Here is a 27299-nt window from a genome sequence, read left to right as displayed (position 1 = left end):
ATGTTATGTGTTTGTACACCTTACTTTACTAAACAGTCTTGCTGCTTACAATTATCTCTATCTATAATGAACTTGGCCCAGTAGTTTTAGTGGAAAATGTTAATAATAAAAATTTACAAATTTTATGAAAATTGTTAAAAATTGACTATAAAGGACAATAACTCCTTAGGGGGTCAATTGACCATTTCGGTCATGTTGACTTATTTGTAAATCTTACTTTGCTGAACATTATTGCTGTTTACAGTTTATCTCTATCTATAATAATATTCAAGATAATAACCAAAAACAGCAAAATTTCCTTAAAATTACAAATTCAGGGGCAGCAACCTAACAACGGGTTGTCCGATTCATCTGAAAATTTCAGGGCAGAAAGATTTTGACCTGATAAACAATTTCACTCCTGCCAGATTTGCTCTAAATGCTTTGGTTTTTGAGTTATAAGCCAAAAACTGCATTTTACCCCTATGTTCTATTTTTAGCCATGGCGGCCATCTTGGTTGGGTGGCCGGTTCACCAGACACATTTTTTAAACTAAATACCCGAATGATGATTGTGGCCAAGTTTGGTTTAATTTGGCCCAGTAGTTACAGAGGAGAAGATTTTTGTAAAAGGCCAGGTGAGCTAAAAAACTACTCGGGAGAATTCCCAAACTTTTGAAAAAAATTCCATCTCTACTTCATGCATTAGCTCAAAATTAACGTGGAAATAATCAAAAGCTGGTTATACATACCTTTATTACACCATCAATTTGTCCTACAGCTAACACAGAACCATCAGCATTGAATTTACAACACATAACATCATTTGTACATTCCCTGGAAAAAAATTAACATTAAAACATACAGTTCTTTTAAGGGTAGAATTTTTTATATCACATGACCTGCATGGAAATCACCCTTGTGCAACTGAATAACAGTACATCTGTTAACCGTTTTCAGGATGTAAATTCTTTTCAAAAAATTCTGCAACTGTATGAAAATTGAGTTGGTATAAAATCTATACAAAAAGACATCTTTTGTTTCGTATTTGAGTTTCCAAAATCAATCAAGGTCTTTACACATGTTACATGAACATACGTGCACTTGCATAAGATCAGTTTTTATTCGATGAAGATCATACATGTATGATATCATGCTTATTTATCTCCATGAGCATTGAGCTGACAGAGAAATTCAGAATTTACTTCAAATTTCTTACAACACAAATTGCAGGAAATGGTTGTTCAAAGGAGCAATTAAATTTCACAGTGCAGCCAAGGTAAACTGGTTGTGGGAAAAATAACTAGAGGCTCTAAAGAGCCTGTGTCGCTCACCATGGTCTTGTGCATATTAAACAATGGACACGGATAAATTCATGACATAATTGTGTTTTGGTGATAGTGATGTGTTTGTAGATCTTACTTTACTGAACATTCTTGTTGCTACAATTATCTCTATCTATAATGAACTTGGCCCAGTAATTACAGTGGAAAATATTTTCTAAAAATTAACAAAAATTTATGAAAAATGTTAAAAATTACTATAAAGGGCAATAACTCCTTAAGGGGTCAATTGACTATTTTGGTCATGTAAACTTATTTGTAGATCTTATTTTGCTGAACGTTATTGCTGTATACAGTTTATCTCTATCTATAATAATATTCAAGATAATAACAAAAAACGGCAAAATTTCCTTAAAATTATCAATTCAGGACAGTAACCTAACAACGGGTTATCCGATCCATGTGAAAACATCAGGGCAGATAGATCTTGACCTGATAAACAATTAAACCCTGTCAGATTTTCTCTTAATGCTTCGGTTTTTGAGTTATAAGCCAAAAACTGCATTTTACCCCTATGTTCTATTTTTAGCCATGGCGGCCATCTTGGTTGGTTGACCGGGTCACGCCACACATTTTTTCAACTAGATATCCCAAAGATGATTGTGGCCAAGTTTGGATCAATTTGGCCCAGTAGTTTCAGAGGAGAAGATTTTTGTAAAAGATTACTAAGATTTAGGAAAAATGGTTAAAAATTGACTATAAAGGTCAATAACTCCTAAAGGGGTCAACTGACCATTTTGGTCATGTTGACTTATTTGTAAATCTTACTTTGCTGAACATTATTGCTGTTTGCAGTTTATCTCTATCTATAATAATATTCAAGATAATAGCCAAAAACAGCAAAAATTACCTAAAATTACCAGTTCAGGGGCAGCAACCCAATAACGGGTTGTCGGATTCATCTGAAAATTTGAGGGCAGATAGATCTTGACCTGATAAACAATTTTACCCCCGTTTCAGATTTGCTCTAAATGCTTTGGTTTTTGAGTTATAAGCCAAAAACTGCATTTTACCCCTATGTTCTATTTTTAGCCATGGCGGCCATCTTGGTTGGTTGACCAGGTCACGCCACACATTTTTAAAACTAGATATCTCAAAGATGATTGTGGCCAAGTTTGGATTAATTTGGCCCAGTAGTTTCAGAGAAGATTTTTGTAAAAGATTACTAAGATTTAGGAAAAATGGTTAAAAACTGACTATAAAGGTCAATAACTCCTAAAGGGGTCAACTGACCATTTTGGTCATGTTGACTTATTTGTAAATCTTACTTTGCTGAACATTATTGCTGTTTACAGTTTATCTCTATCTATAATAATATTCAAGATAATAGCCAAAAACAGCAAAAATTACCTAAAATTACCAGTTCAGGGGCAGCAACCCAATAACGGGTTGTCGGATTCATCTGAAAATTTGAGGGCAGATAGATCTTGACCTGATAAACAATTTTACCCCATGTCAGATTTGCTCTAAATGCTTTGGTTTTTGAGTTATAAGCCAAAAACTGCATTTTACCCCTATGTTCTATTTTTAGCCATGGCGGCCATCTTGGTTGGTTGGCTGGGTCACGCCACACATTTTTTAAACTAGATGCCCCAATGATGATTGTGGCCAAGTTTGGTTTAATTTGGCCCAGTAGTTTCAGAGGAGAAGATTTTTGTAAAAGTTAACGACGACGGACGACGGACGACGACGGACGACGACGACGGACGACGACGACGACGGACCAGGTGAGCTAAAAAGTAGCAGGTATATCTTCAAATGAAAATCAATGAAATCCTCCTGCCATTTCCATAAACATGCTAAATATCAAATGTTTGTCCCCCAAATTCTTTTCGGGATTATGCATCAGGTAAAAATATCTTATTTGGCATATACTAGATTTAAAATTATATCTCACTCATATGATATCATTACATCACATTCATTTGTACATTTTACATGTTCCAATAATTGGTGCTACTAATTACATGAATGTTTAATTAACCCTTTCCTCCGTAATGACGCCTTTTGACGCCACCCCCTTTACTCCATAATGACGCCTTTCGACGCCTGTGTAGTGTCTCAGTTGAAACGTATTATCTAGGATAAAACTTCATCAGACTTTAAAAAAAATGTATCTAATATAAAAAGGATATTCATGAGAACATCTGACTGGAATTTCATTGATGAAAAATTTGTTTTCGCAATGCATTAATATTTTAAATCTGATGATTATTTTTCACTGAAAAAATCCTATGCGAATCAAGTATGTAAAAAGAAAATCCATGGAGGAAAGGGTTTATCATGGTTAACCTTTGATCTTAGACTACTATAACATAGTGTTATAGTAGTCTCAGATTTGATGTCACAAAGTAAATACCTATACGTCACAATGTCTAATGATGTGTTTCCCCCACATGACCCCAGGTGGTATCAGGTCCGTTTGCGCCCAATATACTTTCGCACCCTACACGTTCGCACCTCACATGTTCGCCCCCGAAGTCCGTTCAAGCCCAATTTGTATTAGAATTTCAGTTGAATTATTAGATATATTTTAAATATGTATATACCAAATAATTTTATTTTCTTGAATAAAATTTGAGGAATTATCATATAATATTTTTTTTATTAATTTGATGATTAATTATTAAATGTTTTAAATTATGTATGATATATAAATTAGTATTCTACGATTTAACAGAGAACATCTTATCTGTAAATTGTAAGCGTGGGTTTCTCCACACTAAACTGTATTAAATTGGAAACCCTTTACTATTAAAACTACACTCTTTTATACATGAAAAGAAAAAGAAAAACAGGAAATGTTCTCTCCTAAACAGTAAGCGTGGGTTACTCCACACTAAACTCACATTTTATCTGTATTAAAAGTGAACGAAGGACCAAGGTTATTTTAGATTTTAACAATCACATGGTTACATTCTTCTAGACAGTAAGTGTAGATTCCACCACACTAAACTGACATCATATAAAGTTTCGCTGCATTCTCTGGAACAAGTAAGCGTGGATCTCTCCACACTACACTAACATTGTATCTCTAGTGATAAACAACCAAAGGACAGAGGTCTTTTTTTAGATTTTAACTGCTAATCCCATCCAAGGTTTTAGTAACATTACCCTGAACAGTAAGCGTGGATTACACCACACTATACTGACATCATATAAAGTTTGGCTGCATTCTCTGGAACAAGTAAGCGTGGATCTCTCCACACTAAACTAACATTGTATTTCTAGTGATAAACAACCAAAGGATAGAGGTCATTTTAGATTTTAAATACTAGTCTCATGCAAGGTTTTAGTAACATTATCCTGAACAGTAAGCGTGGATTTCCCCACACTATACTGACATTTTTCAGAAATTTATAATTGAGCCTACAAACCGATAAGCTTTTAGCTCCTAACAGTGATCAACCAAAAGCCTATCTCAAAATTTTTAACCACATCTTACCAACGTTTTGATACAGACTGCTTTTATCATTTTAAAGATCTGATCATAAATTTTAATCACATCTTATCAGAACTGATTTTAGTGTAATGCATATTTTACAGCTAGCATTAGTATAGAACTATTTTAACTCGTACCATATATTTTAGACTGCATTTTAAAAGAGCTCCATATCACAAGATAACATAATATTAAACATTAAATAGATATACATATATATGTAAAAGAGAAGTATAATGGATAAAATATTATCAACACGCTCTGCCTCGAGGACCTCTGAAGAAAAATACAGACAAAAAACCTTTGATCTGAATCTTGACAAAGCAATCTCCAAGAAAATTTTAGCTGCAAGAAGAGAAGTGCACTTTGCATATGAACAAACAAAAGGTGGATTGGTCGGGACCGTTGATGCAGTTACATTTGAATTAATAAAGAATGCCATCCCACACTACTACGAAAATATCATGCCAGACAATAGATACGCCAAAACAACAGACGATCAAGACAGAAGAGGACTCACAGTCAGTAAAGTTTTCAAAGTATTTAATAAAAATCTACATCAGTATACACTCACTCTTTATTACACAAACTGTAAGTTTCTGGTAAATGGTAAAGATGTCCACACCTTCATTACAACTGATATACCTGAAATACATAAAGTGATACAGGAAGTGATCCTTAATGGAGACAAAGTAGATCTCAAACGACTAAATGAGAAACTTGAAGAAGAACTGCATAAGCTGACTAGTCAATTAACACATGATCTGGCACCCCAAGATAATAATACAATGCACAGACCGTTAAATTATACTGATGAGGCGCAATGTAGCAAATGTAACAGAAATGTGCAATCACGAGCCATATACTGTGACAAGGGACACCACTGGGTACACTATAAATGTATCAAATTATCTGACACTGAAATTGAAGCAGCTGAAAAATTAAATGATAATGAGTATTATACATGCAAACTTTGCATATCTGACCCTCATGTTACCACACAATCATTGAATCCGGTGAAAGCAATTAAAAATACACTTATAGAATCAACCTATTCATCTACTCAGTCAATTAAGAGTCATAATTGTCAAAATGGATTACAAGCACTGCTAGATGAGGAATTACATGCTGTCTGTAATATCTGTAACAAAATCATAGATGCACAGGTTGTGCGATGTTCATCCTGCACTCAACCATGCCACATCTCTTGTACATCGTACGATGGACATGAATACATATGCTCAAGCTGTGAAATTGACATTGATATATCAAAGGAAAGCAATAATAGCAGGATTGAGACCCTAGATAAAGATCAAAACACTCAAATTAAAGAGCCTTATTCATCCTCAGTTAATCCAACTAAAACTATTCTAAGCAGTACCATCCAAAACGTACCAACAGAACATATCCATGTCATCGCTGAAAACCACAATTCTCAACCATCTGAATCTGAAATAGACATGCCAAAGAAAACAAAAGAAATTAAAATGAGTGAAATAAGACAAAGAGAACAGAAACTTAAGAAAAAGGAAGAAGAACTCAAAATAAGAGAAAAAATAAATGAAGAAATGCAAAATGAAAGAGTCTGGTTACAGTCATATGTCAGCAAACTGGAAATGAGAATCAATGAACTTGAAAAATCAAACAAAATTCTCCAAAAAAAATGTGATGTAAACACTCACAATGTTGACAACAATGATACTCAACAACAGCAGACTCACAACTGCAACTCTTACCAACAAAGCTCTGCTAACAAGCACATTGATCAAGCTGTCACAAAATTACATGAAAAAGTTTCAGTATTTATATTACAGCAAATGGACACTCAGTTTGATAAGATAATCAACCAATTCAATGAGAGCTCTGGCAGTCCACCTAACAACATTAACAATGACCCTCAAGGTCATGAACCATCAACCTATAAGGAGAGAACAAAAGTGGGAAACAACACGACTCTGGGATCATATATGACCCACAATACAACAACAAACACCACAGCAAAATTAACGACACAACCTCCTCCTACAACAAGACAAAATAATGACCAACCGCAAGTATCTCAACAACCTAGAAGGGTTGAGACTCCAAACCATATACCACCACCACCTACCTTTGGACAACCATTATTCTACAGTGATAAGGTTCCTATTGTGACAAATCAGTCAAGATACAGTGTACATAATATGAATCCAGCTGCTCATATAACACCAAATATCAATGATCTTCAATACAATCCTCTTCAACATGGCATGCTGAGACAAGGTTATCCAGTTGCCTCTAATTATATCCAAAACAACCCTAACTTTCCAGTCCAACAGAACCATTTTTTAGGGGTAAGACCAAACCAACTATAATTTGTGCAACACATGATGAGGCCAGTTCACCACAAAAGAACCTTCAAATTTTATCTTTTAACTGTAAAAATGCAAAGACAATTTCCCCTTTCATGGAAAATTTTAAAAACAAAATGGATATTTTATTGCTCCAAGAACACTGGCTATTTGATCATGAACTTTATTTGTTAGACGAAATACACACTCAATTTTGCGGCAAAGGAAAAGCTGTTGACTCAGACAGTAGCACATGTGACTTATTTATTAGATCTCACAGAGGATATGGAGGAGTAGCTATTATATGGGATAGAACCATTGATCAATATGTAAAACCTTTAGACGATGGCAATAACAGAATTCAATGCATTGAGTTATCAATAAAAAAACCAGTGCTAATTGTCTCAGCTTATTTACCAACAAAGGCAGATAATGACAAATATGATGAATATAGCGAGTGTATCGACCAATTATTTGAACTTATCCAGAAATATGATACAACCCATGATGTTATTATAGGAGGCGACTTCAATGAAGATATATCCAAAACAAATAATTCAAGAAGAGCACGTAAATTAAATAAATTCATTGAAGAATGCAATATGAAAATAGATTTAAAAGGTCCAACGTTTATTAATGTAAAAGGAGTCGAAGTGTCTGAAATTGACTGCTTCATATACAAAGTGAACAACTCTAGAAATCTCGAATCTACAAGGTTAGTTGATATACCATCCAATGTATCTGATCACTATCCAATCAAGGTCATACTTCCATGTGAACTTACTAAAAAGGACCCTTTAGAAAATAATATACAATCAAGAATCAGATGGAACAAAGTAGATACTGAAAGATATAGTGATATCATCAATAAACAAATTCCGGTATTATTAGAAAAACTTAATATTCAGGAAGACTCAATTACAAATAGAGTGGAAGAAACAATGGAAATACTTTCAGCATCAGCAAAGACATGTTGTACCCAAAAATCATACGGGAAAAACAAATTGAAGCTAAAAATATGGAATCCTCAAATAAAAGACAGTTTGCATCAAAACAAAACGGCATATAAAATTTGGAAAGATGAAGGTAGACCATATGACCCTGATCATCCATCAGTTAGAAGGAAAAAAGAAACAAGAAGAGTTTTCAGATCTGAAATACGAAAAGAAGAAAACAAGCGTAAACATGTTGAAAGAGATAGAATAATAACTGCGAACACCCAAGATAAGAGACTGTTCTACCAGCTTGTAAAGAAGCAAAGAAACAATAAAAACATCTTTATCAATGACTTGCATGTTGCAAACAACAAATATGAGCATGAGGAAGTAATTGAAGGTTGGCATGAACATTTTAAAACCCTAGCTGAACCTATTTCAAATTCAACCTACGATGGCAAACATCAAGATCTCTGTGAAATGGACTATAAAGCAATAAAAACTATATGCGATCAAGTACCGCCTAGATCTGTATCAAGATCAGAACTCTTAGAAGCCATTAAGGCAATTAACACTGGGAAATCTGAAGATATTTTTGGATTATCAATTGAACATATATTATATGCAGGAGATGACTTCACCGATTATCTGCTAATTTTAGTCAATATCATACTCCAAAACAAATTAATACCTGAAATTATCAAATTAGGACTACTTTCTCCAATATTCAAGAATAAAGGCAACAAAAATGAATCTAAAAACTACAGAGGAATTGTAGTACTACCTATACTATGTAAAATTTTGGAATATATTGCAAGAATTAATTTTAGACCAGTTTTATTGAAGAAACAATCACCATTACAAAGAGGATTCACCCCGAATACATCGCCCTTAAATGCAGCGGTTATATTTGAGGAAGTGTACAGGCAATATAGTGACAAAAATAGTTCATTTTACATAGCCTTACTAGATGCTAAATCAGCATTTGATGTTGTCATTATAAATATGCTGATGAGAAAACTGTTTCTATTAGATATTGACCCAACAACCTGGTCACTAATTGATGATCTTCACTTGAACACAAGCTGTAACATCAAATGGAAAAACCAACTGTCAAAAGAATTTAAAGTACACCAAGGAGTCAAACAAGGGGGACTATTGAGTGCTGACTTGTATAAATTATATATTGAAGACTTATTATCTCTATATGAAACATCAAATCAAGGATGTATGATCGGACACATCAATATTAATGCTGTAGCATGTGCAGATGATATCGCAGTCTTGAGCGACAACCCTTATGATTTACAAATTTTAATCAACCATGCTCTGCAATACAGTCAATTGCATCATTACACGTTACAACCACAAAAAAGTGTAATCATAGAGGTGGATAACAAATCTAGAAAAGCTACCAATCATAATTGTGTTTATAACCTGAACAATCAAGAAATGCCGAATGTTACAAGTTCATCACATTTAGGTATAATTCGATCAACATCAAGAATGAGATCAGAAACACTTCATGTTGAACAAAACACAACAAAAGCACGTCGCACTGCATATAGCCTGCTTTCGGCTGGATTTCATGGAACCAATGGGCTGGACCCAGTAACATCAATATCTATCTACAAAACATACATTCAACCAGTTCTCACTTATGGTTTAGAAATACTACAACCAGGTCCATCAAACATGACTAAATTAGAGAAGTTTCAAAAATCACTACTGAAAAAAGTCTTATCGCTTCCTCCAAACACCCCAGATCCAGCTATTTACATCATATCGGGCGTACTTCCAATTGAAGCATCAATTGACACAAAATGTCTAACCCTGTTCAACAATATATGCAGACAGGATGATAAATCTGTGGAGAAACAACTTGCATATAGACAACTACATATTGAATTAGACAGCAGTAGCAGCTGGTATGTTATTACCAAAAAACTTTTATATAAATATGGATTTAGTGATATTTTTCAATTCTTGGATAATCCACCAAGTAAATATGAATGGAAGAAATTGATACAAAAAAAGACGGATTCATACTGGGTTCAAAGAATAACTCATGATTGTACATTCTATTCCTCACTGATTCATCTTAACTGTGATACTTTTTTACCGAGAAGTTGCCATCCAATCATTGATTTGGAAAATGACAACAATCCATCAAAAGGGGCATTATCAATAGGAATTAAACTTAAAATGGTCACTGGTACATACATGACACAGGCTAAACGTGCAAGTTTTACCAAGCATGAATCGCCGACGTGTAAGCTATGTGATCAAGACAACGAAGATATAGAACATCTGCTACTTAAATGTAAAATTTTGGAAAATATACGTCAGCCGTTCATTAAACAACTAGACGACCTGCTGATAAAGGAAACAACAATATCGTTTCACAACATCAATACAGACTCCAAATTACAATTAATTCTGGACTGCTCGAAAATTAACGAACTTCAAACAGATATAATTTTAAATAAGAAAGGTGAGCAGAACTGTGAACTTATATCTCGAAAACTGTGTTTTGCCCTTCATTCCATTAGAGCCAGAACGATAATTCAACACAAAGAGAAAAAGAAAGTTAAATTAAAATTATAACAGCTGTGATGTAAACCATCCAAAAAGTATGAAGATATTTAGTAAGCGTGGGTTCCACCACACTATACTGCTATACCAAACCCGAAAATAAACGAATATTATAACAGCATAGTAAGCGTGGGTCACTCCACACTATACTGTACGATAAGACAAAGCCGCCAGTAAAAACTACGGTGAAAAGGATTTCTACTCACACCTATTAAGACTAGAAGATAAACATTGAATCGTGTGTGAGTGGAATTTTGTGTACAAAATAAAAGAAAAACTGTATATATTGTGTACATACAACTGTTTATTTCTTGATGGTGGAGGTTGATTATTACTACTACTCCTTTGGAGGTTGTCCTGAAGGACGGAAGAAGATTCAGCGGTAAGGTAAGGTAAGGAACTCCACGGCAACACTTCCGGTAATAACAATGTCGGATTCCACCATACAAATTAATCTTGGATTATGTGAAGGTCAGGATTATACAGTGCAAACACAATAAAAGGTAGGACAGTAGTTGATTTTTGGAATGATATTTGATTCCGCTAATTGAAAAACATGATCTTCAGTAAACGCGGTCGATATTTAAGAAAATTTTGACAAAAAACATGGTGCCAATTTTACGTGACGGCGACTATAGACTGTAGTTGTGACATCTAATTTTATTTATAGATTGACAAGGTATTCGCTCATTGTGTATGTTTTGAAAAGGCATAACAAGTCTGATAGGATTTTGTACTTAATTTAATAAAATCTAACATTATGCATCCTAAAATTATACTTACAAAGTGTCAATGAGTTTTAAATTTCCCTCCAAGTATGGACCTGTTTTTGAATTGTTTGACACATTTGTTGCGACAGAGAGACTGCTCTCTGATCTCTGACTAAACATAAATGCCATTGATATTTACACGTGCAGAGAAGAGATAGGTAGTGTACACGTCTTCACACTAACGTCGTCTGCAACATAATGATCCACAGACCTTGAAACAATCACCTTGCCTCCAATGTAAACTATCAAGTCCAGCAGTAAATATAAAAATAAAATTAATTAATAACAAATGAAAATAAAATATTTAAACTTCAGATATGCGACAAAACTAAATTTCTCAAATAATAATTATATTTTAGATAATTATATCATCGTTATTATTTTTCGATCGATCGATTTTGTGCTGAACTTCAATATGTCAGCTTCTATAAAACGACCGGCAAATTCTGTCGAAGAAAATCCAATCAAATTGTCTACCTTCAAAGCTAATGAGCATTCTTTAAACAAATTTAAGGAATGGATTACAGAAAACTCTTTCAATCTAAGTCCTAAAGTATGCATAAACTGTCATTTTGATATGATTACAAATACTTTGTTTTGGGGGAAAAAGGGGGAGACTAATTTATTATGAAGCCGAGCCAGAGCGTGGCAGAGGTTACAAACGCTTTACTAACTTCTTTCCAAACAAAATGCATTGATATAATACATTCAGGAGTAAGAGGTAACACTGGTCTGCATAGAGTGAACGATTGGTACAGGTTGGATATTCTGGCATTTAATTTGTTACTGGCATTTAATTTGTTACTGGTAAGAGCTGAAAATTTATAACCTTTTGCAAAACGGGATGAAAATTAATATTCCTTATCACAAAAAACAGGAAACCGTTGTGTTCAAAGGTGCATATTACATGTAAAAAATTTGCGAGGCAAAGTCATGATAAAAAAATAATAAAACGTGTATCATCAAATGAAAATGACTTGAATGGGAATGAAATCCTCCTGCACCATTCCACGAATATCAAATATTTGTCCCCCAACTCTTTTCTGAATAACAGTCAGAATCAAATTATTTCATATGGCCTAGTACTAGCCAAGGAGACAGACAAATTAGAAAATCGTTTCAAACAGCATTTATCAAGGTTTAATCAAATCACAAGTTATAAAAGAACAGGCCCAAGACAAAAAAAAAATATAAAAAAATAAACAGCCAAAAAACTAGTGCGAAATGTGAAATCAGGTTCACTAATGACTATTGGTGTTATATTTACTGTATCTTGCAGGTGAATGTAGGAAATGAGGGTTCTTGTGCACAATATGGTGCTGTAGCATTAGAGGATATAGAGGAAGGAGAGTGTCTGTTTCAGATACCACGATCCTGTCTGTTAATGCCACAAACATCTACTATATCACAACAGATACAAAATGGTATTGAATAAATGTATTGATTTTCTTTTAGATACAACTGTCCTGTATAAATAACATGAATAAGGAGATATGGTATACATATAGTTGTCATGATAATGCATCAACTATCTGTTAAAGGACAAAATATATGTTAACAATTAGAGGTTGCTATAGAGGTTTAAATAATGAGTTTAACCCATGCTGCATTGATCATATAGTTCATGTAGTTAGCAATAACAGGCCACAGGATGACAATATATGTGGAAATACAACAACCTGATTATATTACACTTAACATTTGTGCAACAACAAAAGTATAGAAAACAATTATAGCAGTTAGCAACCAACAATGATTTTGTAAATGTACATTTAAACTCTCTATACTGTTTGGTAATATATTTAGTTGCAGCATATTGTTTTGTTAATGTAATTAAATTTGACCACAGTACCATGTACATTGACATTGCAATGATATATCTTTGTATGAATGTTAAGCTTAAAACATCTGCCTTTTCTAAATATACTCAGAGTGTTATTTTGATATAATTTTAGATCTAAAATTGCTGAAGCCATATGTTGTATTAAAATAAGGGAAGACAACCCATGAACATACATGTTTAAACCTCTCAAGAGTGAGTTAAAATCAAAATGAAACTTATTAATGTCTGATCTCTACAATAAGCATGATGCTATATATTAAACATTCATGTAATTAATAGTTCTAATAAACTATTTAGAAAAATAAAAATGGAATATTAATTTTATTTGCACAATTTCAGATATAGACAGTTTGAAGAGTAGCAGTGGCTGGGTTCCTCTCCTCCTCGCACTGATGTATGAGTACAATAATCCTCAGTCTAAATGGAGACCATACCTTGATCTTGTGCCAGACTTCAAACAATTAGATCTACCCATGTTTTGGACTGAGTATGCATATAATATACATTTATTTCAGATGCGCATATGTAATTGATACCAGCATAGATTTTACAGAATTTTAACCTTATAATACATACACATTTAATACTTACAGCTCACTTAATTCATTTTAAAAAATCTTAAAGTTGAATACTACTTTATTAATTGAAACAAGTTTTAAAGGTTTTATATGATTTTGCATTACAGATTTTAAAATCTGTCAAAGAGCCGTTGAGCATCTCCTTGTATTTGAAGTAACAGCTCAGATCAGTAATGAGGCCCCTCATGGGGGGGTCCTAGTAATCACATAATCACCATTTTTTTGCCAATATAATCACATAATCATTAAATATTTGCTTATCTTTAGTAATCAAATAATCATAAACTAAAAATACAGTCCTAGGTAATCAAATAATCATGAAATATTTGGCTTAATAATCAAATAATCATTAAAAAAACGGCCAAGTAATCACATAATCAAAAACCCCATGAGGGCCCTCAGTAATCAGAATTTCAGCATTATCTTTTTGATACCAGACATTTACAAATTCTGTTAGCTATTTTACCAAAATCAATGCTTATCATCTTGACTGCATTAAATGTCTATTTATTCTTGGTTTTTTTTGCATTCTGTAAATTCAGAAATTATTCAGATGTTTTTATTAATGCTAAATATGCGACTGTGCATGTTCCACAATAATGAGAACTCTCATTCTGATATCTGATACATATATCGTTATGCATATTTCCCAAAAAATCAATCATTTATCTGGCATTGACGTCCTTTCTTAAAGAAATGCAATAAATTCTGAATTTACAGTATTTGTTTGTCGTGTCTCTTTCTGCATATTTGGTTGTCATGAGTTTTTTCTGCATATAGATCTCTTAGGTTTGGACTTTGTTTGCAGCAAATTTAAAGCTCACTGTGGTTTGAGATTTTTTTTAAATCTATGATATGGGCTTTATCTGCATAGGAGATCTCAATAGTTTGGGGTTATTTTTGTGCATGTAGATATATATCTGCAAACAAGATATTTGGAGTTTATACATTTTCTGCATGGAGATATCTATGGTTTATGATTTTTTTTTTGCTTTAAATGTGAATGTATCAAATCTAGAATACCTAAACTTTTGACATGAAACAAGCATATCATATGCAGCAATGTTAACCATTTCAGAAATTGAACTTAGGTGTTGGATAAATATCAGCAAGCCAAGTACCTACAGGGTGGCAACCTAATCCTGTCTCTATTTTTCAGAACTTACAGTAACTGTTAAGGTGGTTCCTAACACTATAGGGAGATAACTCTGTAAAATCAGCTAAACGTTTTAATAACGTTGTGTTGTAAAGGGAATATTAAGCTTCTTAATGATCAAAATTAGTGTTTGTCAAACTGCTATCTATCGAACCATTTTTTTCCCAGAAAGTGATTGGTTTAAGTTTTCTGAAATTTTTATATTTTTTTCAAAGGGCCAAAAAAGGCACAGTAAATATTTTGTCAAAATTTTATGAAAATTAAACGAGCCAAATTAATTTTAGTCAAGGTGTTGGGTACCACCTTAAAGCCTACATTTTGGCATATCTCTCTGTTTCTTCTTGGTTGTGATGAAATTAATTACTTTTATGATAAATAGTTTATGCTTGATATATTCTTGACACATGGCCTATGTAAAAAAAAATGTGAATAGTTCAAAGCAAAAAAGAAATCAAAGAAAGAAGGACAAGCAAACCCTGAACAAAACAGAAGAAAATACAAATAATTGTCTACCAAACATACAAACATACTGGTAAATGAGAAAACTATAGATCTTGCAAAACTTTATTAAAATCAAATGATAATGTTGAAACCAAAAATGTTGTGTTTTGCAATTGATAAGTATATGAAATAAATGGTACTTTTTTTTTATTTCAGAACAGAGAGAAAATCTCTGCTCAAAAGCACAGGGGTAATAGAAGCTGTTGATAAAGACTTGAAGAACATTTCTACTGAGTTCAATGACATTGTTTTGCCATTTGTAAAGAAGCATTCAGATTTATTTGGGTAAGAGATGTGATTTCTTAACAAATACAAACTTTCTAAATGACTACTAGGCCAAAATCAAAAACGGTAAATCAAATATCTGAGAAAAAACTATTATTCGTAACCCACAAAATTAAATGAATCCATACAAATCAGAATTAGCAAGTGGTTTGTTTATATATTGAATATGATATTTATTGATTTGTGTTACATATTGGATAAAAGCTTTTTTATGATAATGACCATACTTCAGTTTAAAAATTCATTGATCAGACATGTAGAATGTAATTAGAACATTAGAGTTCCACATCAACTTTCTTCTTGTATTGTGTATTCTACAACAGTTTAAAGATTTTTTTGTCATTTCTGTACAATCAATTGTCAGAAAGAGAACACAGACATTCAATAAATTGATGCAGTCGTGTTAAGCCATTGAATGTTGAAAGTGGAGATAACTCTGCAAAGACACTTTTGATAGTTCATGAAATAATGAAATACATCAATGAATAGTTTTCTATATTCTTTTTAGAAGATATTTTCTTATTTAAAATTGATATCCATAAATGATTATATTTTTTTCATTTAAAAAGGTGCACGTTTAAAATCTATATCTGTATTATCAAAAATTAAAATTTTTTTTTTTTTGTAGAGAATGTAGTCTAAGCCTTGAGTTTTACAAGCAGATGGTGGCTTTTGTTATGGCTTACAGCTTTACTGAACCTCCAGACGATGAATTTGACGATAGTCCACCTCCTATGATGGTGCCAATGGCAGATATATTAAATCATGTGGCAAAAAATAATGCTCAACTTTCTTTTGAAACAGATGCATTGAAAATGGTAGCAACTAAAACAATCAAAAAGGTAGTTCTAAGGGAGGATTAAACTTAATGAGTGTAGTGACAGAAGGTGTTTTAAAAAAAATCTTAGCTTAATGTGTTTTATGGACATTTAATAGACATTAAATGTTGATTGTTAAATAAACATGCTTAACCAACCTTAGCATCCATTTATACCTTTTTTAGGATTTGGTATCATAGTCTTTATCTGTTAATCCATCCATCCATGTTTTGGATTGTCTATCCCAAAGAATTTTGTTCTCTTTTTTCCTTTGAACTATAAATAAGAGCTTCCTGCATTTCAGCATTTAACTTCATGTAAGCATGCTTTACTTACTGTTTGATGAATTTTTGATTTGATTCCTCATCCACTTCCTGTTTACCGCATATTTATAGTGGGGTTTCATTAGAGGGCTCACCAGCTTAATTTACTCATTTTGTTTTATGTTAAATGACATACTATTTATAAAGAATTACTATTTAGAAAATTTAGGAAATAGGTCATAGAAACATAAAAAATGGTTGTCGCAGAAAATCTACAACATTGAATAACCACTTATTCTTTTTTAGGGAGAAGAAATCTACAACACATATGGCCAGTTAGCTAATTGGCAGCTTCTACAAATGTATGGCTTTGCAGAACAATTCCCTAATAATCATTATGATACTGTAGGTTTATTAAAGCTAAGCTTCCTGTTATAAAAAAAGAATCATAGCATAATTAGTTATAGCATTATAAGTCACAGTGTTCTCGCCAGAATGTTCAAATAGCACCATGGATATTTTCATAGCACTGGTTTTCCAAAAAGATAGCACCATGGCTCCTATACATTCTATAATAGAGTCATCCAAGATGCTGTAAAGGGGGTTATTTTCAAAAGTGTATAATTTCACGATTTTCATTGAATACAGTGAACGAAATATTTTGGCGGTTATAATTTTGGCGGATTCAAAACTTTTAACTATACTTTTGCCTGTGCACTTTTAAATTGGTGGAATTTATTTTGGCAAATTTGTTCTCTCCGCGAAAATTTACACCCCGCGAAAATAACCCTCTATACGGTAGAACCATTGTAGAAATTATAGCATCAGGGCACCACAGTGCTTTAAGGCCCTGTTAAAAAACCTGAGTCATGTTCCAAATTGCAGTGATAGTCTGACTAGTCTAATGTTACCTTTATTTGTGTTACTAAATGTTTTATTTTAAATGCAATAAGTAATAAATTGAATAAAACAAGTAATGAACTTTTTGGATATGAAATGTAGCTTTTCCCATTTGTTTGCAAATTGAACAGGTACAAGCATGAACAATCAGTGTTCATTGGAGGCTGTCAAGTTTAGAAATGTTTACAGCAGATTCCAACGAGTATGAAGCTACGGGTAGATTCTTTGGTTAGCTTCCTTGTTAGCTCAACCATGAAATGATTATTACCTTAAAATTGGGAGGAGCATAGCACCAATACATCATGGAATGAAAACACCCATATCAATGGCCTGTTTATAATATGTATGTTTCATACAAGCAGGTTTCCCTAAACAACTTTGCAAATTAAATTTCATTTCATTTTCATTTTTGAATGAATTAAAAAATTCTATGTATTACAATAAGTTAGAAGCGGAGTTACGGTTCATGTTTTGTTCCCTTGTGTTGATTCAATGGTAAACAAATGGAAATTTTATAGAAAATCCACAGCATTTCCCCTTGCACTTTCATAGTTGGCAATTTAGTACTTGATATATGGAGGCAAGCAGTGCTAGCAAAGATTTCATTAAAACAAGTTTATAAATTTAGATATTGGTTTAAACAAATATATATATATGGACCAATTCAAGTACACCTTCTAGGGTGCGCTCAAATTTCGTGACTTCGGACGATTTTTTTTTAATTTACATTAACGGTTGTCTAGGACTTTTTGTAAACAATTAATATTAGCACATCATAGAAAATCAAGTGAGTAATCTATGCTTAAAATTTTATAACAAAAATATCTGTGGATTTCATTCTACAAAAATCTTGGTTTATTTGCCACAAAATCCTGTTTAACTTTTAAATGCAATAAAACTACAAATAATAATGCTTGATAGAAGTTTTCTCATTGTAAATGTACAAAATGGCCCATCTCTATTATTCATTATCTTTGCTGTTTTTATGTTATTGCAGTTTGAAACATTCGTAATTCAAAAACTACAGAAGGGGTCATTAACCTTATACATACACATAACTGGATTTAGAAATGAACTGAGTGATTTATTGTAATAAAATTGGCAAATCAAACACACCTACAACATGCTTGTGAATTGGCTTATACTTGTCAATAAATTTTAAATTTAGATTGAAAACTTATTTTTAAACTGACTTGTAAAACTAGTTTTACAATGTTTATATTCTGTCACTAGTTCTGATTGGTTCTCTGTTTAACTATTGACTCCACCCAAAGGTGTGTGTACCTTACCAAATAATGATTTCATGGTTGAGCTAGCAAGGAAGGTAACCAAAGAATCTACATTTAGCTTCATACTCGTTGGAATCTTCTGTAATTTGTGTGGTTGTTTTATTTTAATACCTGTTGTAATTTTGAACTTAAAAATATGAGTAGCTACATTGTATTAATTTTAACATTATAACAAAATTAAAGCAAGAGTTCAAACTAGTACAAAATGTAGCATTAAAAAACTGAAATTGATAATTTCCTTCACATTTAACAGCTAAAGATTTGCACATTGTAGCATATTCATATTTATAGAAGTTAAAGTTGCTAAAATTGTACTGCACTATTTATTTCAGGTAGATATACCTATATCAGTTGTATTAGAAGCTGCCAAAGAATTACCAATAAACAATGAAGCGTTACTAAAGGACAAGACAAATTTCCTCATCGACATGGTAATTGACATATTATTATTTAATTAATTAGTTTTGTCGAATCAGAATCTCAAGGACTGTTGGCCGTTGGTTATTTCAACAGTGAAGTCTTTATTAGGTAAGGTATACTCTCCTCCTTTTCAAGTAGTCTAGTCCTACAGACAGATAGATTGGTTATCTATAGTCTACTTTTAAAGAAGGGTAGTTTACCTAACCATATAATGACTTCACGGTTCAGTTAGCAAGCAAGCTAACCAAAAATATTATCTTTACATACACACTCTATGCAATTGGCTGTAAACTGGTGAAAAATATAGAATTTGTTGTGGAACAATGAAAATACACAGAAAGAAAAACAACAATTACCAAAAAGTTGAACAACACAAATGACCAAACAAACCACCAACAACCAACTACTCAATCAGCAATTAGTCTTCAATTTTAATTTCTCATTAAAATATTTCAAAAACTTGTATGGATATATTATTGTCATCATTACATTTCACAGAAAAGTCTAATCTGTACAAAAAATCAAGGGATTTGTGTTAATTGCCCTAAAGTAAGAGATACAATAATAATTTTTGTTTTCCCTTTGCCTTTATGAAATTGCAAGAAAAAACAATGTTGTGCTGCACAGACAAAAGAAGTAGGATTTCTGGACAATGTTGAAGAAATTATTTTTCATTCTAGGAACTGATGATACGTGATGGTAGTTTTGTTGTCGGAGTCTCAGGTGTTTTAACAGAAGACGAGATGTACCAGGTTATACGGGTAAGGTGATTGAAGATTTAAGATCAGCAACTGATTTCATAAATATTTTTACAATAGTAGATACATTTTTGTACTTGTATATCATGACCTTTTCAGAATTACTTATAATCCTTTTTTGTCGTTTCTCTTGATTAAATCTATTCTGATTTGACTGGAGAAGGAAGAAGATATTAATAGAATCTTAAAACTGCTTGACTTTGGTGAATAATAAATGACAGTCCTACACAAATGTGTAATCAAGTTTGAATAGGGTAAAATTGATACAAATACATCTTTCCAGTATTAAAGAACTATTTAAGGAATATAAGAATAGACTTAGAAATGTTTTAACACCAGCCAGAAAATACTCTTAGTCCACAGCAATTAGTAACAAATATTGATCGCTTCATATTCTGTTTTAGAAAATATTCTCTGCAATGTTTTCTTTTCTTTCTTTAATTTATACAGTTAAATTATGGTGATTACACTTTTCCAGGTTTTATTAATGAATGAGAAAGAATACAAAGAACATAAGGAGAAAGATGGATGGAGTGAAGATGAAGAGGAGGAAGAAGAAGAAAGTTTAGAATTTGGTAAAAATTACAACATTTTATATCATTTAGACAACATCTTTTAAGTCCAATTAAATTATTTTTAATCGTCGTATATTGCTATCACGTTGGCGTCGTCGTCTTCCGAATACTTTTAGTTTTCACACTCTAACTTTAGTAAAAGTGAATAGAAATCGATGAAATTTTGACACAAGGTTTATGACCACAAAAGGAAGGTTGGGGTTGATTTGGGGAGTTTTGGTCCCAACATTTTAGGAATTAGGGGCCAAAAAGGGCCCAAATAAGCATTTTCTTGGTTTTCGCACTACAACTTTAGTTTAAGTTAATAGAAATCTATGAAATTTTGACACAAGGTTTATGACCACAAAAGGAAGGTTGGGATTGATTTTGGGAGTTTTGGTTCCAACAGTTTAGGAATTAGGGGCCAAAAAGGGGCCCAAATAAGCAATATTCTTGGTTTTCGCACCATAACTTAAGTATAAGTAAATAGAAATCTATGAAATTTAAACACAAGGTTTATGACCATAAAAGGAAGGTTGGGTTTGATTTTGGGAGTTTTGGTCCCAACAGTTTAGGAATAAGGGGCCCAAAGGGTCCAAAATTGAACTTTGTTTGATTTCATCAAAAATTGAATAATTGGGGTTCTTTGATATGCTAAATCTAACTGTGTATGTAGATTCTTAATTTTTGGTCCCGTTTTCAAATTGGTCTACATTAAGGTCCAAAGGGTCCAAAATTAAACTTAGTTTGATTTTAACAAAAATTGAATCCTTGGGGTTTTTTGATATGCTGAATCTAAACATGTACTTAGATTTTTGTTTATGGGCCAGTCAAATCAGGATCCAAAATTATTATATTAAGTATTGTGCAATAGCAAGAAATTTTCAATTGCACAGTATTCAGCAATAGCAAGAAATCTTCAATTGCACAGTATTGTGCAATTGCAAGAAATTTTCAATTGCTCAGTATTGCGCAATAGCAAGAAATCTTCAATTGCACAGTATTGTGCAATAGCAAATATTTTCAATTGCACAGTATTGCGCAATAGCCAGAAATATCTAATTGCACAATATTGTGCAATAGCAAGAAATTTTCAATTGATTGGAATAATCTTTCTTTGTCCAGAATAGTAGTTGAGTCAACTTAAATCATTGTTTTATACAATATACAATGTATATTCACTTTTACTACCAACTGATAAATTAAAACAATCTTTACCATTCAGTGATAACAAGCACCTTTTGTTACATTTTAATATTTTATGATTTATTTAAATGAGCAGTTATTGTTGCAAACTCCATTAGAAATTTGAATTGAGATCAGTTTTGGAAAAAGGGAAAGGGGGATGTGAAAAAAAAAGGGGGGGGTTAAATTTTTCAGATTTCATAAATAAAAAGAAAATTTCTTCAAGCATTTTTTTGAGAGGATTAATATTCAACAGCATAGTGAATGCTCAAAGGCAAAAAAATGTTTTTAAGTTCATTAGACCACATTCATTCTGTGTCAGAAACCTATGCTGTGTCAACTATTTAATCACAATCCAAATTTAGAGCTGTATCCAGCTTGAATGTTGTGTCCATACTTGCCCCAATCGTTCAGGGTTCAACCTCTGCGGTCGTATAAAGCTGTGCCCTGCGGAGCATCTGGTTTTAAAGATAACAAAGACTATAAATTTTATTAAATTATTCGTTTGTATATAAATGGCTAGTTTTGTTTTCTGTTCATGTAGTGTTATATCTATACTCAAATCATTTTTAATTGTATGATATTTTTTTCTAGAGGCAATTGAGAAATTACCAGAGAAATGGAAGAAATTTTTGTGCAGGTATGTCTGGAAAATTTACCAGGTTTTTATACCAACACAGCAAAATTAACAAGACTTTGGTATATTCCCCCATTTGAAGGAGGGATTTATACTGTTTTACCTATATATGTCTGTCCCACGAAATTCTCATCCTATATTTTTCTAATTAGAATTATTAACTAGATCTTACTAAAATTTAGAAGCAAGTGTCTGTTTAGGGATTTTTTTTTTACATTTATGGCCAATAAACATCCAGTCTACATTAAATCTTGCATTACCTTAATAAGCTGTGTATAATCTGTATATGCACATTGTCCCAACAGCCTTTTTATGCCATGGGAAGACGGGTAAAAAAAATTGAAAACTATCGGTAATACTGCAGTGATTTCAAATTGTTTTTTTTTTGTTCGCTGTATTTTCATGAAAATGTTGTTTAATGATTCTAGAATAGTTCATTAGAGATAAAATAAGCCAAAATCACAAGTTTTCACAACAACAGAAATGGGAAAAGTTTATATATTGGTCATTACAAATATCTGTCATATAATGTGAAAAAAAATCTGTAGTCTCCTACTTGTTAAATAGGTTTCACTGCAAAAAGTACCTGTGATTAGGTTTTCAAAATTTATAGGTTCTTGGCATGATTTAACGTCAAGTTTTCTTTTTCCAGCTGTGCGAAGAAAACACAGAATTTATATCAGACAACTTTAGAGGAAGAAAAATCTCAATTACTGAAGGCTCAAACACTATCATCCAGACAGCTCTATTCTATGTATACTACTCAGGGACAAAAACAAATACTACAGCAAATTGTACAGGCCACCAGTTAATAAATGTTGTCATTTTTTCTAGATTTGTAATATAGTAGTGTTGTTGTTTTTTATATTTGTATCATAGAAGACTGTACTGCTTTAGAGTAGACTGGGATCCTGGGTCACTGCTAGACAGTAGAGCCAAGCGGAATACAACAACATTGTTTCGTCAATTGAGTGTCAGAATGATGCATTGTGGGATAGTGTCATTTCTTGACGCATGGCAGGAAATATTTGTATTGCCAGGAATTAATTGTGTTTTTTTTTAATAACATATAAAACGCAAATTTTGAATAATTAGGCAAATCTTATCCAACCGTTTTTGATTTATATTGTGAATCACCTGTTCATTAACAATGAAGCCGATATATTTCTTGTTTATAAAACATGCACAGTAATTTAGTCTTAATTAGCACTGATAGTTGGCCACATGGATTGTATTACCCCTGGTCTTATTGACAAAGTATTAGATTGGGTCAGGATGCCAGGCTACAACAGAGCAGTTCATAAAAAATAGTCTTGAAAAAGGAAGTGAAACAGTACTTCTACTTTAAATGGTTCAAAATTAAGAACCTACAACAGAATTACAGCATTTAATTATATTACTGTGGAATTATTTATTTGGTGGATAGTGAAAAAATTGTATTTCTATTTGATTTTATGGTTTTGCAAAAGTGTGCTTACAAAACTAAAGAAAATGTGTATAAATTTAATGAAAAATATACATACACATGTACAATGAAAAACTTAAAAATTGGTATCCCTCAAATAATAATGAATTCACAGTCATATAAAGAAGATGATGTTGTCTGTAATAGTAGCTATTGTAAAACACTTTTATATTAGCGGAAAATTTCTGTAAGTGCATCACTTATTGTATCATTGTTTGACTACATTAAAAAATCATCAAAAAAAATCATCCACCCACATAGTTAGAAGCACTGTCTGTTATTGTCATCTTCGTTGAGATCCAAATAAAAAACAATGAAATATTGTCTTGTACAAAATGCATTTAGGCCATTTCTTGCTCATGATCAATATCTGTTGAAAACTTCAGCTTAATACAGAAAAGTTCATAAGGCTAGCTATAAAACCAGGTTTAATGCACCATTTTTTACATAAGAAAATAGCTGTACCCAGCCAGGAATATGACAGTTGTTATCCATTCGTTTGATGTGTATGAGCTTTTGCCATTTAGTTTTGAATTTTTCTTAGAGTTTTGGTATTTTTGTTATTTTATCTTTTTCCAATATTGAATTTGTCATAATTGTTACAGAGGCTGTTTTTTAGGTTTTACATATTTTTTTTGAAGATTGAAGTATTAGGTTTTTCTGAAGTTCAATAACTTGTGCCTGAAATTGACAACAATTAACATGTATGCATGTTTTTATCTGCATTTATATATTTATGCGAACAGAACTTTGAGTCTTATTTCATGGTTCACTGAACATAGAAATATAATAAAGTGAAATCAGAACATTTTCATGTTAAATTTTTTGGTAAAGGTACTTTACTTTGATATCATATCAACTTGAAACTTAGCACACATGTGTATTGTGAAGAAGACCTTTTGATTTTATGTCAAACTATGACTTTGACATTTATTTAGTGGTTCAAGGAATACAGACACATTATAGTGGGATCTGACATTGTGACTTATATTCTGGTTAATGTTATCTGTTAAACTATGTAATTTGAAATATATGTGAAAACATAGTCTTTCTATTTTGTTTTTACCTCTAAATCAATAATTCATCAAAACTTGGTGACTGCTGCTGCTGTGAACTTTCCATTCCTATGTAGCATCAAGCCAGCAATATCTGCAAACTAGCTTCTATGGTATATCTCCCAGTTGATATGAAAGCATGATTTCCTTGATAGAGAATAGCTGCTTAAAAGGAAGTTTTGGAACCAATGGCTGTTATTGTTTAAGTTTAAGTTCTTTCTTCTAGAAATTTTTACAGACATCAGCAGAATTAGGTTGTCTCAAATGACAATGAAAATGTTTCTCTCATTACCATAAAATCCAATCTTCTTCTCCTCATTTCTGATATCACCAAATGTAACTTATTTCTAGGTTCAATTCACCATTTTCTATATCTGACAGTTGTTTTCCATTCATTTGATGTGTTTAAGTGTTTGATTTTGAAACTTTCCATTTTGAATTTTCCTTATAGAGTCCGGTATTTTTTGGTATTTTACTTTTTTTAGAGATGCACAATGGGTGCCATTATTGGAGCATCTGGTGCAGAAACATTGGTAAAAGTTTGATATTCCAGAGCACACATCTTTGGTGAGATTTGTGTGGTTCATTTCATAGTTTCCTATGGAATATTAGATTGACTTATTTGTTCATTTTAGTCTCTTTTGAGAATGGTGTTGTCAAACTATTAAAGAGTGCATGGAGTGCCCCCATGGTCTTAATAACTTAGTCAGACAATGCAATCAGAATATGCATTAACTATAGAAAACTTAATGATATACATTTGTCAGACAATTATCCGATTCATGGTATTAGACATGTTCACCATAAGCCGATACCAAAACCGATACCCAAACCAAAAATAGTAGTGAGATAAATGGTAAATTTTTATAATGTTTAATAAATGCAACCATGTAAGTCCATTATATTGTGTGAAATTTTAATACACTAGATAGAGTATTACTTCAATTCAACAATTAACATGAATCTATCACAAAAGCAAAGTGAAATTTACAAGCATTAAATATTAAATATCCTAAAGCAAGTTATATTCAGTTAAGATGTGGATACACATTTAATAAAATACATAAAAAAATGAGAGAGTAAGATAGTAGAATAAAGGACTGGTACGTTTAAGCTATCAAAATAAACTTTTAATGGATTTGATTTGGTTAAGCAGTTACCCTACATTTGAACAAATGGCTTTGATGTTTGATGTTAGCAAAACTTTTATTCATGAAGTTATCTATAGTTTTCATCAATCATTCAGATTAATGATAATATGGCCTTCAGCCGAAGAACTTGGGAATCTATGAAGGGTGATTGGCCAGAATAAAAGAGGTATTTGGATCTATTGATGGAACCTCCCAAAGAATAAATCGCCCGACCTAAAAACCGGTATTGTTTTATAGTGGGCATTGTCATATACACTGTATAAATACGCAAGTCATAATATACATAGGAAAGAAAATAAAATACATTAAAACTGATTTACTGGGTCATAACAATGACACAATGACTTGCACATAGATGGGTGCGATCGGTCAACACGAGATATTTCCGTTTCCTCGTGATTGTTACTTACTTGGCGATACCATATATCCATCGGAATATCATATTGCATCATTATAAAATGTAAGGCAACTATAAAATTAAAATGCAAAAATCCGCGATCAACGCAAACGTTTCGATCAAAAGATTCGTGCAAGAAGAGTTAATGTATCATTCCATAAGACGAATAAAAATTTATAAAATAATATATTCTCTTTAAAGACATAGTCGGAACGATATTGCACCTATTATAGAACGATGTGCAACTCTTACCCTATGACGATACCTGCTTCACGAATTATGTACATCATAACTGAATTGCATCTCAAATTGTATATTACTTGTGTTACTGTATTCAATAATGGTTGAATTGAAGTTTGCTTTTTTGATAGATTCGTGTGAATTGATGAATGGAAGTACATAATCATCAAAGGTACCAGGCTTATATTTTGATATGCCAGACGCTCATTTCGTCTACATAAAACTCATCAGTGACGCTCAGATAAAAAATGGTTAGAAAGACAAAGCAGACCAAAATTTCCGTCTCGATACTAGTATCTGATCATAAACAAGCTTCTGTCCAAGTTTGGTACAAATCCAAAATAGTATAGAGTTATCAAAGGTACCAGGATTATAATTTAGTACGCCAGACGCGCGTTTCGTCTACATAAG

The 27299-nt window shown here is 32.3% G+C and overlaps 2 protein-coding genes across 3 annotated transcripts in view; one reads left to right on the top strand and one right to left on the bottom strand.

The window, feature by feature from the left end:
• Window positions 1-11654, bottom strand: part of LOC143075705 (uncharacterized) — a 40335-nt gene extending 28681 nt beyond the window's left edge. The window contains exons 1-2 of one of the 2 annotated variants that reach the window (XM_076251258.1): window positions 11407-11654; window positions 731-815 (exon numbers count right to left, since the gene is read on the bottom strand). In XM_076251258.1, the coding sequence (XP_076107373.1) occupies window positions 731-815; window positions 11407-11522 (201 nt within the window). In that variant the 5' untranslated portion in view covers window positions 11523-11654. The remainder of the gene's footprint in view (window positions 1-730; window positions 816-11406) is intronic. The other variant, XM_076251259.1, reaches the window with a different exon arrangement.
• A 136-nt stretch (window positions 11655-11790) lies between these two features.
• On the top strand, window positions 11791-23415 carry LOC143077056 (N-lysine methyltransferase setd6-like). The gene is made up of 11 exons (XM_076252943.1): window positions 11791-11946; window positions 12673-12817; window positions 13576-13723; window positions 15628-15756; window positions 16385-16598; window positions 17144-17246; window positions 19363-19457; window positions 20127-20207; window positions 20683-20779; window positions 22532-22583; window positions 23233-23415. The coding sequence occupies exons 1-11, from the start codon at window positions 11809-11811 to the stop codon at window positions 23390-23392; spliced, it is 1362 nt and encodes a 453-aa protein (XP_076109058.1). The 5' UTR covers window positions 11791-11808; the 3' UTR covers window positions 23393-23415.
• The last annotated feature ends 3884 nt before the right edge of the window (window positions 23416-27299 follow it).

This window comes from Mytilus galloprovincialis, chromosome 5 (assembly GCF_965363235.1).
Source record: "Mytilus galloprovincialis chromosome 5, xbMytGall1.hap1.1, whole genome shotgun sequence".
NCBI lineage: Eukaryota > Metazoa > Mollusca > Bivalvia > Mytilida > Mytilidae > Mytilus > Mytilus galloprovincialis.
This window is presented reverse-complemented; position numbering and strand designations above follow the sequence as displayed.